This window comes from Drosophila ananassae, chromosome XR (assembly GCF_017639315.1).
Source record: "Drosophila ananassae strain 14024-0371.13 chromosome XR, ASM1763931v2, whole genome shotgun sequence".
In the NCBI taxonomy this organism is placed as follows: Eukaryota; Metazoa; Arthropoda; class Insecta; order Diptera; family Drosophilidae; genus Drosophila; species Drosophila ananassae.
Genome location: NC_057932.1, coordinates 8035516 through 8049420, shown reverse-complemented (window position 1 = coordinate 8049420; position 13905 = coordinate 8035516). Strand labels below are relative to the sequence as shown.

Sequence of the window (13905 nt, the reverse complement as noted above, 5' to 3'; positions counted from 1 at the left end):
AGGCAGTCATTCATCAAGAGATATCCCACTAAATCTAAATTTAAATTTTTGAGTGCAATCATGAGTTTTGTGGAATTTTTTCCTATTTTAAATTAAGCTAAAAAAAATTTTTATTTTTATTTATTTTATTGTTAGGAAATAATCAATTGATTACGAATTCATCATAACTTTTTTTGATGATATTTTAACAAGGGAGTAATTTTTTGAAAAATAAGTAAAAATGAACTGCTGTATCACGACTAGTAGAACACTGTATGTACATATTGTGTGGCGTTTTCTTCATTAATTGTAACTTCCTTGGGCGCATTAAAGCTAATTTCGGGCGGAGTCGTAGTTGATATACCCTTGCAGTTATGCAGATACCAGCTTATATTATTTTATATCTCGGAAAAATGTTGGAAACAGTCCCAAGCATCTTAGCAAGGATCAAAATAGCAAGGATCGTTCAGTTATACGATATAGTCGGTTAACCCTTATGAAATTTTGCATATCGGATAGGTTGCCCTAAATGGAATTTGTAGAAAGTCCCAATCAAAAAAACACTAAAGATACAACCGAAAACTATTAAAAAACGCAGACAATTTAAAAATCGGTTGAATAAAACGCATTTAGGTATTCATAAGCGCAATGAATAAAGATTTTTAGGGTGTTACAAATATTTCAAAAAACGGTTTTGTGAAATATTCGACCAGAAGAAAAGCAAGCAAACGCAAGTACCCAAGTACCCAAACAGATACAAATTTTTTCATTTTGGAAAATGCTGTAACAATCTTCTTTAATAACTTCCGAACGATTAACGATGTCTGATCAGAATGTCCATCGTGTTCTAAGACATGTGGTTCGTCACTTACATGGACTGCTGTCCACAGTGATACATCTGATAGATGTCTTCATATTCCTTTTTTTTATGGGAAAACTGTCACTTTATTCATATTTCACTTCACTATAATTTCACTTTATTCTCCTAAATCATACGAGTTTTTATTAATCCAAACCGCCATATTTTGGCAGAATACTCCATAATCCCGTGCAAAAGTCACTTTTTATCGATAATTGTTCTAAGGAATTATCTGCCACCTGGTCGTGATGAACAGTGATATTTGACACTTGCAGTAGAACCCCAGCCGTGGGAAGAAGTCGTGACGTTATAAATAATAACGATTAAATTCCGCGGAGTGTCTTACGTGCGTGTGTCTCCTACACACATGCACAAAACCAAAGTAGTGCGGCGAGTATTTGATAAAACTTCGTCATAAATAAGAACGAGTAAATTTTGGAGAACACACAGACAAATCTTAAGCCAACTCAAATCGCAGTTCCGCAGCAATATACATATGTACATACATGCGACGACAACGCATATAATCAAAGATTGACCGCGTACTCCTGAACAATCAATTAAATAAAACCTTCCTAAGATTACTTTCTTACATACGGCTATGAGCAGGGACATATGTATGTAGCTAGCGCAAGCATATACAAATACTCAAAGGGTTAAAGAAGCTATCTAACATGACCGCATAAATAGATACATTCGCGAAAACGTTCGAAAATGGCGAATTATGGTATTCTATTCATGCGAACGAGACGACAACCTAAAAAGCTGGTCATGCCCTTCGCATGTCGGTTTACAAAAGGAAGCGCAACTGGTCGACATCGACAACACCATAATGCAGAGACACAACACAATCGCGAAGCAGAGAAGAGCTTGGTAGCAGAGACGACCAAAGATCCTTTGCCGTGAAGATAACAGTTTTTAAACGAAAACTGCTCCAGCTCGTGTCGTAAGAAACTCAGTAAGCAGAAACTCAAATAACACTCTTATGTTGCAGAATCTAGAAGAAAAACACAAGAAAAGTACAACATATTAGCTCAACAGTACCACAACATTGACGCTATTCTGCACTGGGCCACCAGCAGAGCTGCCAACTTTTGACCTGTAAATTAGCTTTTTATGTCGGAAAGAAAGGAGAAAAAAAAACTACAAAAATGATTTAAAAAATCGAACAAAAAGCTAAAAACAAATGTACAAAAAAGCAAAATAATTTCAAAAAATAAAAATTTATTATATTTATGGAAAGTTTCCATCATTTGATCAATATCTGTTTCGTCTTCAATATTTCCTTCCTCATCTTTTTATGACATATCAGTGCCTACCTTCGCAATCCGTATCTGAATATTAAAATAAAAATGAATACAGTATATCTTTTGCTTAAAATAAATTAACACTTTACCTTATGCTTATTTGTCGTGCTGAGGCCTACTAACTTCCTTAATCCTGGCTAAAAACGAGTGTTTGAAAAACTGTTGTAAGTTTCATCTTATATGATTTTGCTTTTGCTTCTGAAAATGCAAAAGTCGCAGTCGAAGCAAAGGTAAAAATCAAATAGTAACCAAAATCAAAAATCAGCAGCAGCCGCCGCTTATGGATTTCTTGCTTTCTGCCTTGCTGTTGCTTTCGATCATGAGCATAAGTCAAAGCTGCTGCTTTTGTCGATTTCCAAAAATGTTCGGAGGTCCGAAAATGAAAATCAAATCATACCAAAAAATAAAAACATTAAACATAATAAAAACATAATTGATAATTTACTCATTTTTATTTTCAAAGCGTTGCAAGGTGTCAATGGCCACATCTAAAAATCTGGGATTTAACTTGCCAACAATATGCTCTCATGAAAGTCTATAGTTTTTAAGAGATTTTTTGCATATATTGCATATTGCTAAACTCTCGACTGGCTGAAAACGTGTGAGTCCAGCAGCAAAGAAGCGCGATGGCAGGTGCAGGTGACTTCCACGATGTGTATATTCTTGTTAAGAAAGCAACAGTTACCAAAATCAAAAGTAGCAAAAAGTCGAATGCGTCGACTTATTAGAGGTGGAGAAAAATAGATGGTAACATTGATTTAATCGATGTTTTCAAAACATCGGTCAAATTGATGTTTGGCCAGCCAACATCGATTTTTTCCATCTCTACGTGCGCATCAAAGAAGAAAACGTGTAAATGTAAGTAAATTGAGAAAATTGAAAAATTGTGGCAAAAAAGCAACGGCAACACTTAGAAAAAGGGAACCAGCCGGAAAACTGTGATCCCCTTGCGTATTGGAAGGTAAGACCCTATATGCTAAGACATTTGTTCTTCAAATATTAAATTAAACATCTTACTTCAGATCTCAACTGAAGAAGCTTTAAAAAAGATTTCAAAGCATTCCATTCTATGCATTCCAGCTTCGTCATGCGAGTCGGAACGTCTGTTTAGCAAGGCAGGCCAAGTTATATCAGACCGTCGTACTCGCCTTTCTCCATCAGTCGTCGACAAGCTTTTGTTTCTCAACAAAAACAAACACATAAATAAAATTGAAATTTCATAATAAAAATTATTTTTTTATTTAAAACAGCGATGTTTAATCGATTTTTTGCGCCAAAAACATCGATGTCCGTGAACATCGATGTTTCTCCACCTCTGCTGAAGTTGAATGAGATTATGAGCGTAAAAATGAGCGTAAGAATGAGAGTAAGATTCTCTCTGGGGCCTCCGGGGGCCTGTCGCAAGAAATTTTTGCGTCAATTTTCGTTGTATGAAATGAGAAGTCTATATGTTGTATGGTTAGTGGTATACATTAATCAGGCTGCAGTTTTTGTAGACTTCCAAAAATGTTCGGAAGTCGCATAAGTCGTAGAGCTGGAAAACAATCGATGTTTGGGATAGATGATTTCGATGTTATTGAAGGAAAACATCGATGTTTCATCGATATTTTCAGTTAAAACAAAAACCAAATTCATTTATTTGAGATCATTTTGTTTGGTTTTTGTTTAGGAACAGGAGCTTATCCACGATATTGGATTTTAGAGCGCATCTCCTGTCGGATACTATCTGTCCAGTTTTGCTGAACGCTCGCTCCGAAGCGCATGAAGACGCTGGTACGCAAAATAAGTTTTTCGATAAAATCGTAAAGGCTGGTTTATCCTTTGTATGCTTCTAAAATTAAGAGAAAATTATTTTTGTTATATTAACCATGGGAATAATTATATTACATTTATTATTACCTTCCAATAGTAAAGTGGATTCACTTCTTCAGCTTCATGCGCCGTTTCAAAATATTGACGCAAAATTATTATATCGTCAGCTTTGTTTGACTTCACTTTATCCTCTAGCTTTTGGCTCATAAAGGAAAAGCGTTTGGGTTGTGGTGGTGTTGGCTGTGGTCGTGGTGTTGTTTTTTAGCCTGCTTAGCATTTGATGGCTGCCCAATGCACAGATACAATTAAAAACTAGAAAGGAAAGCTAACTTCGGGCGGAGCCGAAGTTGATATACCCTTGCAGCTGTGCCATTTCCGATCGTTCAGTTATATGGCGGCTATTGGATATAGTTGGCCGATCCCTATGAAATTTGGCAAATAAGATTATTTTGCCCAAAGTGGAATCTGTACACAACCAAAGTCCCAACCTTCTAACTTGAAAAACAACGAAGTTATGGCATTTCTGATTAAAAAGTTATATGGCTGCTATAGGATATAGTCGACCGATCCCGGCCGTTCCGACTTATATACTGCCTGCAAACAAAACAAGGATGTGTGCAAAGTTTCAACTCAACAACTTCAACACTATCAGCTCTAAAACTGAGAGACTAGTTGGCGTAGAAGCAGACAGACGGACAGACGGACTTGCTCATATCGACTCAGGAGGTGATCCTGATCAAGAATATATATACTTTATAGGGTGGGAGATGTCTCCTTCACTGCGTTGCACACTTTTGACCAAAATTATAATACCCTCTGCAAGGGTATAACAATCGATAGTGGCCAATGATGTTTAGAAAATTTAAGAAACATCGATGGTATCGATAGTGCCATCGATTTTTTTCCAGCTATATCCGAAAGCCTTTATCACTTTTTGTTGCATTAACTATATAGTGTGCCAAGTTTTAAGGCTGTAGCTTCATTGAGCATTGGGATCAGTGTGCAATGGTTTCAGAGGTTCGGAACACACTGAAGACAGATTTCGGCCGCTCTAATCAAATCCTTGAGCGTCTAATCAACAAAGAAAAAAAAAAAGGTGTTAACAAGTATTTCATTTATAGCTGGATTCATTTGCAGACTACGCACTGCCATGTCAAGACTTGGCATATGCGGCACAATTGAAGTTTTAACGAGTAATGGCACGTTATAGAGTCCGGCTCTTGCTCGTTGGCTTGGTGGTCTTGTTTCGGAAGGATCGCACAAGCTACGTATTAATAATCTTAAGTCGAAACAGTCATTACGTCATTAGCTGAGTTTAGATAAATAAAGTTCAGTTCATTTTCATGATTCAAGATTAACAAGGCTTCATGTTCAAGATAAAATTACATTCTAATATATTAATAGAGGGTCTAAAAATATTCAAAGTAGTTAAAAAAATTAAAATTGAAAAATAAAAAAAAAAAATAATTAAAATCGAAAAAAGTAATAAAATAAAAATTTGTCTAAATGTATTCAGATATTGTAAAAAATAAAGAATAGCTTAATATATTAAAATTTAAGAATCGATAATCAATATGTATTTCTACAGTCTACAACTGTTTCTTCAAGTATTTGGAAGCTAAACCTTGAGAAGGTCTAAGTTTTTATACCCTTGCAGAGGGTATTATAATTTTGGTCAAAAGTGTGCAACGCAGTGAAGGAGACATCTCCGACCCTATAAAGTATATATATTCTTGATCAGGATCACCTCCTGAGTCGATATGAGCATGTCCGTCTGTCCGTCGGTCCGTCTGTCCTTCTGTCCGTCTGTCTGTTTCTACGCAAACTAGTCTCTCAGTTTTAAAGCTATCGAGTTGAAACTTTGCACACACCCTTCTTTCTGTTGCAGGCAGTATATAAGTCGGAACGGCCGGGATCGGTCGACTATATCCTATAGCTGCCATATAACTGATTGATCGGAAATGCCATATCTTTGGTGTTTTTTAAGTTAGAGAGTTGAGACTTTCCACATTTTTATATATTTGACCAATTGACCAAATATATTTGACCAATTTTATATTTGACCAAAATATTTAGTGTACAAAATTTTATAAGGATCGGCCGACTATATCCTATAGCTGTCATAGAACGATCGAAATTGGCATAACTTTGGTGTTTTTTAAGTTAGAAAGATGGGATTTGGATGGGAAATAGAATATTTTGGGAAAAACAATCTGATCTGCCAATTTTCATAAGGATCGGCCGACTATATACGATCCGCTATATATCTAATAATATAAGATGCGTGGCGCCACCTAGTGGACTGCGACTGAACTGCAAGGGTATATCAACTTCGACTCCGCCCAAAGTTAGCTTTCCTTTCTTGTTTTTTTTTTTTTTTTTTTATTCCTATTACTCCGCTTGGGAGCTTTGGATGCCCTAACAAGTGCATTCCATCGGACCCTATTCTGCGCTGTTCTCTTTGCCAAGTCCCAGGTGATGTTATTGTCAGCGAGTTCACGTACTGTTGATCGGCGCCAGGTTAGCTTGGGGCGTCCCACTCTTCTCCTTCCTTGCGGGTTCCACTCCAGTGCCATCCTAACTATGCTGTCTCGACCTTTACTTAGTGCATGGCCAATCCATTTCCATTTTTTCCTCTTTATCTGCTGCTGGATTGGTGCTTCGTTTGTGCAGCGCCACAGGTCAACATTGGTTATTCTATTTGTCCAGAATATACCACATATGATCCTAAGGCACTTATTGACGAAGACTTGCAGCTTTAGTACCATTCTTTGCGATGTCAGCCAGGTTTCCGATCCGTACAGTAGTACGGATTTGATGCACGCATTGAATATTCTCAGCTTTGTTTTCCTGCTGATCTGCTGGTTTCTCCATATGCGTTGCAATCTCCCGAAAGCAGATCTGGCTTTGCTCAGACGATTCTCCATGTCTTTTTCCACTCCCCCGTTTGCGGATATTACGGTGCCTAGGTATACGAAGCTGTCGACATATTCGACACTTTTCCCGCATATGGTGATCCTGCTTTGGTGGGAGTGGAGGATCCGCATCGCTTTGGTTTTTGCTGCATTAATGGAAAGTCCAACTGCTTTGGCCCGAGCTTCGAGGTCACAGCATTTGGCTTGGATGTCGGTGAATCTGTGAGCTAGGAGGCAGATGTCGTCCGCGTAGTCCAGATCCTCTAGGTGTCTGGTGAGGCTCCATGTTATGCCGCGGTTCGAGCTGCACACTTCACTCATAATCTCATCGATCACCAAGTTGAACAACAGCGGTGACAAAGGGCATCCTTGCTTGACGCCAGTGTTCGTCTGGAAGGGTGCACTGATTTTTCCATTGTGCAGTACCGCCAAATCCGCATCATCGTACATAGCTTTCACTATGTTTATGATATTGAGTGGTACTCCCTTCCTTGAAAGCGCCCACCATATCGCTGCTCTATCTACTGAGTCGAACGCCTTCTGGAAATCGATGAATAGGAGGTACAGTGGCGCGCGCCATTCCACAGCTTGTTCGGTGATTGCGCGTAATGTGTTCGCCTGGTCTACGCAGCTTCTGTGTGGCCTAAAGCCTCCTTGTTCATCGCGTATTGTTGGCTCGACTTTTTCCAGTAGACGTTCATTCAGTAAAGTGGCTAGCACTTTGTAGCTGGTGTTCAGCAGGGTGATTCCTCGCCAATTATTGCAGTCACTGAGGTCTCCTTTCTTCGGTAATTTTACGATGATGCCTTTCTTCCAGGATGGGGGGATTCGCTCGTTCTCCCATATGCTCTCGAAATGCGGGTGCAACGTTTCGGCCATTAGAAGTGAGTCAACTTGGAGCAGTTCTGCGGGTAAACCGTCCTCTCCGGCTGCTTTGTTGTTCTTCAATTTCCTTATTGCATCACGAATTTCTCTAACAGATGGTGTCGTGTGAGGAATTCTGGTGTTGGTGTTGGGTACAATACTTCTGAAGTCGTCATCTGCGTTGCTCGCATGCTCTGTGTGGCTGATTTCTAAGAAGTGTTGTCGCCATCTGCGGATCTGGGCATCATCATCGACAAGGAGTGTTCCGTTGACATCTCGTACTGGATGGTTCTGTTTTTGGTAGCTTCCAGATAGCTTACCGATTGTCTGGTATAGTGAGCGCATGTTGTTGGCGTTGGCGGCGCTCTCTGCATTTTCTGCAAGCCTATCTATCAGTGCTCTCTTGTCATTTCTGGCTGATTTCTTCACTAGCTTGCAGAGTTCCTTGTATTCATCCCGGGCTCTGCAGTCGTGATCCGCTTTCGACTTGAGGGAATTTCTTCTACTGATAAGCTCCCATGTGCGTGTCGAGATCCAGTCTGTGCTCCTGCGTTGTCGGGTGCCAAGCAAACCCTCCGCGGTGCTCCTCAGTGTGCTGCATGTGTGTTCCCAGGTGTGGTTCTGCTGCGGTGTTAGTTGTTCACGTAGCATTGTTGCCAATCTGGTGGATATGACAGGGTCTCCCAGTCGGTGTAAGTTCAGGGGGGGTGGTCTTCTTGTGCTTCTTCTGGTGGCAGTGTGACTTCGTCTGAGCTTGATTAGAAGTTCTCCGACTAATAGTTCATGGTCACTGTCAATTGACGCACTTCTCCTGTTCCGTACATCGCTAAGGGAGTGTCTCCATTTCCTATCCAATCTATCCTATCCTATGGCTCCATCTCCTCCATTCCTGCCCCCATCACTGCTCCCACTGTGCACTACTAGATTGCCGTGTGTTGTTGTTGTCGTCCCACTGCCTTTCCACCTCATCTCGCTTATGCCAGCAATTGCGATCTGCATTTTTTCCATCTCCTTTTCAAACTGCGCAAGCCTGGAAGGCTCCATTAGGGTCCTCACATTCCATTGTCCAATTCGTGTCCGTTGCGAAAAGCGGAGGGTCGTCATCGGGTTGGGGGTGTGAGTGTTTACTGATCTTGTGTTTGTTTCTGTAATCGTTATTGTTCAGTCGATCCGGTGATTAGCCGAGTGCAACCTATCTCAGAAGTGGGGCTGCCACCTAACGACATCTGGGAATGCCGGTTTTTCGGGTCTCATGCACATAATTATAAATAGTGAAAAAATCCAACGAGAGCTTTTTTCGCTATTTACATCATATGCGCGAGCGCCGAAAAACTTGCAGGGCCATGCACTTGACACGAGAAGGTCTAAGTAGTTTCAATAATCTTAGCATAATTTCAGAAATGTTTACTTTTATTGTATATTCACACGCAAAATGCGTTTGCTAGAAAGTCGTTTTAGTTTACTTTTAAATTTTTAGTCTGACGACTAGAGATGCTACATTATATAGTAGATTTTTGTCTTTAGTGTTTAATCTGTTTGATTGATTTTTTCATGGTTTTGGCAAATTAGTAGAGAATTTAATATTATGTAGAAAGCCTAAATGACTCACGATATTGACTCTAGATCCAGCATAGAAAGATTGATCTTTCGGAGCTGAAAGCTGTATTTGACCTAAAAGCGGCCTTGTCTCCAAAATATGTGATAAAAATTTATGTTTTCTGTCCTGATTCCTTATCGTTCTGAAGACTTGCTGTGACATATAAAGGTTTTAAGATTACATACGTGCATATATATACACCGAGATAAATTTAATTTAGATAAAAACAAGAAAGGAAAGCTAACTTCGGGCGGAGCCGAAGTTTATATACCCTTGCAGTTGAGTCGCAGTCCGCTAGGTGGCGCCACGCATCTTTTTTTTTTTTTTTTTTTTTTTTTTTTTTTTGCGCGGTTCCCACTGCATACGTACAGCGCACCTCCCGTCCAACCGACCGAGGAACGCTGCCGCGTAACGTACGGCTCGAATCGCGGGAATAGATCCGAGATAGATAAGCGAGGATTAGGAGAAAGATATTACGAGGAAGAGTGTTGCATAGATAAGGCGGTTAATATAAGCGATTTAAGATTGTTAGTAGAGCAAAGTGATAAGATGTGGTAGAGACCATTGTAGTCCGAACATAATACCCTGAACGGATCGTGTTGGGCATATGTCGAACTACAATGGCTGAGGAGTAGAGGACGAAAGTTTCTGGTCCTTCTACTAGGAATGTTAAAGTTTAAACGTGTTAGTAAATGCTGGCTGTCTATATTTCCATAAATAAGATTATATAGAAACATGACACCCAGCATCGTTCTACGATTTGTTAATGTTGGTAAGTTCATTAGTAAAAGTCTACTATGATAAGAGGGGAGGTAAAGATTTGCATCCCAATTAAGTCCCCTAAGAGCAAAAGTAAGGAAGTTTTTTTGTACAGATTCAATGTGATCTTGGTGTACTCCATATTGAGGACTCCAGACACACGATCCATACTCAAGAATCGGACGGACCAGTGATGTATTTTAGTTATGTACGGGTCATTAAATTCTTTTGACCATCTTTTAATAAAACCAAGCACACCCATAGCTTTATTAACCATGGTAGATACATGGTCGGTAAATTTAAGTTTCAAATCTAATAGGACACCTAGATCGTTAACCTGAGTTAATCGTTCTAAGGCGTTCCCATAGAGAAAGTACATAGCCTGGTGAGGACTAGATCGGTAAAAAGACATAAGTTTACATTTCGATCCATTAAGCTTTAGGTTATTTGCTGAACACCAATTTTGAAGTTTATTCAAATCGGATTGAAGTCTAGACTGGGCGCTAGTGAATTTATACTGAAGGCATAGCTAACGTCATCAGCGTACATAAGTACAAGTGAATCAGTTAAGGCAAGGGGCAAGTCGTTAATAAAAAGAGTAAAAAGTAGGGGTCCAAGATGGCTTCCTTGGGGCACCCCCGATGTGGCGCGGACTACACGCGAGGTAACATCTTTAAAGAAAACACGTTGGGTTCTCCCTGATAAGAAGCTCGAAATCCACATAAGAAGATCAGTTGGGAATCCCAAAAGACTGAGTTTACTTATAAGAAGCGAATGGTTAACAGAGTCAAATGCTTTACTGAAGTCAGTGTATATGACGTCCGTTTGTAAGCCATTCCGGAAGCCATCCGTGATAAAAGATGTTAGCTCCAATAAGTTGGTAGTGGTGGAGCGGCGCTTCATGAAGCCATGCTGGCACGGAGTTATTATTGAACTACATAGGTGTTGCAAATGTGGAGTGATAAGTTTTTCAAAAAGCTTTGGAATTGCTGACAATTTAGAGATGCCTCTATAATTAGCAGCGTCGGATTTTTTCCCTTTTTTATGCATATTGCGTATTTATGCATATTTTATCTTATATTATTAGATATATAGCGGATCGTATATAATTGACCGATCCTTATGAAATTTAGCATATCGAATTATTTTGCCCAAAGAGGAACCCCCCTTGAAACTCCCATCCTTCTAACTTGAAAAACAACGAAGTTATAGCATTTCCGATCAATCAGTTATATGGCAGCTATAGGATATATTCGGCCGATCCTTATGAAATTCGACAAATCCGATTGTTTTTTCCAAAATAGAATCTGTACCAAATCCCATCCTTCTAACTTAAAAAACACCAAAGTTATGCCCATTTCGATCGTTCTATGACAGCTATAGGATATAGTCGGCCGATCCTTATGAAATTTTGTACATAAAATATTTTGGTCAAATATAACATGTGTGGAAAGTCCCAACCCCTTAACTTTAAAAACACTAAAGTTATGGCATTTCCGATCAATCAGTTATATGGCAGCTATAGGATATAGTCGACCGATCCCGGCCGTTCCGACTTATATACTGCCTGCAAAGGAAAGAAGGGTGTGTGCAATGTTTCAACACGGACAGACGGACATGCTCATATCGACTCAGGAGGGGATCCTGATCAAGAATATATGTACTTTTTAGGGTCGGAGATTTCTCCTTCACTGCGTTGCATACTTTTGACCAAAATTATAATACCCTCTGCAAGGGTATAAAAAACTATACAATTTTTACCACTTTACCACTACTACCACCACTATTTTTACTTTATAGGGTCGGGAATTTCTCCTTCACTGCGTTGCACACTTTTGACCAAAATTATAATACCCTCTGCAAGGGTATAAAAAGAAAGGAAAGCTAACTTCGGGCGGAGGCGTAGTTGATATGCCCTTGCATTTAGGTAGCAGCTTATATTAATATATATATACATGATCGTAAAAAGTTGGCCGATCCTTATGAGAATTTCACCATCGAATCAATTGATTAATACAAATGTAGGAAACAGCCCCAAGCATCTTAAAAAAAAGGCAAGATTATATGACAGCTATAGCATATAGTCGACCGATCCGATTTGGCAGATCGCATAAGGTTGCTCAAAATGGAGTCGGTAGAAAGTTTCATCTATATAGCTTAAAAAAACAAAGTTATGCTAATTCGGATCATTTTATGACAGCTATAGAATATAGTCGGCCGATTCTTATGAAAAGTTATAGGTAAGATATCTTGAACAAATATAACATATGTGGAAAGCCGCAACCTTCTAACATAAAAACCAATGTTATGGCATTTTCGATCAGTCAGGTAGCTATACGAAATGTATATGGGTAATTCTCTAATGTCGATCGCGACATTCGTACGCATTCCAACTGGAAAAAAACAATGTGCTAAGCTTGTTTTTTATTTAAAAAAAAACGAATCTAATAGGTCTTGATAAGTTGTATAATTGGTGCAAATATTAATTTTGGAAGACTTTTTGTTTTTAGAATATTCAAAAAAAACTAGGGCTGTCGCACGCGACAAAAAACAGAAGTTACTTTTTCAAAAACCATTTCAAACGCTGATTTTAGCGAAACCTGATGGAAAATTTGTCTGCAATCAATTTCAAAACGTGATTTATTATTTGATCTTAGTAATTCTTTTTGTTTCACTTAAAATTATTTGGTAGTTTTTTTTAAAATTCAATTTTATTCACTGTCGCACGCGACAGTTTCTTCCCTCATATTTTTTTAGTTGTTTTTATACTTTTAAAATAATAAAACGTGAATTTGAAGATTCTAAGTTTAATAAGAATTCATTTAGAGCTAAAAAAAATTAATTTAGGCTTCAAACTTAACAAACAAGGAGGAAAGTAATATAATTATATGTAATATAATAATATAATTTTTTTTAATTGGTGTCATTATTTTTTAAATTTTGTCTCCAACGCTTGCAGCTGACTTTATTATTATTTTTTTCATTCATCTGCATTAATAAAAAGCAAACAAAAATTAAAAAAAAAAAAAATTTTAAATAAAAAAATTTTTTACCATGTTGCACGCGACTAACTTAAAAAACGTTTATAACCGAATTCACTACTTATATTTCACAAAAAATTTTTTTTTAATACTTAAATATCCAATTTTATTTTTGGACCCAAGTTTTGATGGACATTCGACAAATTTCTTCGACGCACTGATAACAAATGTTCTTTTTCAATGTCGCACGCGACAATGAAATAAACTGATAATCTGATAAGAAATTCTTAGTAATTAGCAATCGCATCGTTTCTTTTACATTATTGTTGTAATCTTTGGTTATTAGCCGATATTACAAATAGTGAATATCAATGCAGTTGAACTCTCTTTACGAAAATTATGTAAAACAAATTGTGTCGCTGAAATGCTAAAAACTAAACTTTCGCACATTTGAGACTTTGGATTTAAATATTTAGAAATGTGTAATAAGTAAATGTTAAATATTATTAAATTAGTTAAATTTAATATGTTCCCTATAAAAATGTGTGAAAAAAACATTCTTTTATTGACTTTGAATTTTTTTGTCGCGGTTGACCTTTCGGGAGAATTACCCATATACCGATTCTGGCCGTTCCGTCTTATATACTGTGTGCAAAGTTTAAATTCGATAGTTTTAAAACGGAGATATTGGTTCGCATAGAAACAGGCAGACTATTGACTCTGATCAACAAATATTTATAAAGTATACAGGGTGCTCCATATTTTATGTCGGTATGTAAACATTGAATAACTTTGAGAAAAAACAACCGATTTCTAAAAGTAATGTATTTTT

The 13905-nt window shown here is 38.0% G+C and overlaps 2 protein-coding genes and 1 long non-coding RNA gene across 7 annotated transcripts in view; 1 reads left to right on the top strand and 2 right to left on the bottom strand.

Moving 5' to 3' along the window:
• The window catches only part of LOC6499962 (zinc finger protein basonuclin-2), a 131917-nt gene that overhangs the window by 56114 nt on the left and 61898 nt on the right, over window positions 1–13905 (top strand). The window lies entirely within an intron of this gene.
• Window positions 2124–2888, bottom strand: LOC116656431. The gene is made up of 2 exons (XR_004311393.2): window positions 2235–2888; window positions 2124–2172 (listed from the first exon to the last, which is right to left on the bottom strand). It is a non-coding gene; the product is annotated as an uncharacterized LOC116656431 (long non-coding RNA).
• On the bottom strand, window positions 3221–4388 carry LOC123257704. Its single transcript, XM_044717590.1, has 2 exons — window positions 4045–4388; window positions 3221–3976 (listed from the first exon to the last, which is right to left on the bottom strand). Exons 1-2 carry the CDS (start codon window positions 4162–4164, stop codon window positions 3791–3793), a joined length of 306 nt encoding a protein of 101 aa, XP_044573525.1. The 5' UTR covers window positions 4165–4388; the 3' UTR covers window positions 3221–3790.

Bases quoted from the DNA above. Each gene is read 5' to 3' on its own strand.
- LOC123257704 (XM_044717590.1), bottom strand. From the start codon at position 4,164: ATGAGCCAAAAGCTAGAGGATAAAGTGAAGTCAAACAAAGCTGACGAT. The intron at 3,977-4,044 runs GTAATAATAAAT...TCTTAATTTTAG, and splicing joins ATCCACTTTACTATTGGAAG to AAGCATACAAAGGATAAACC.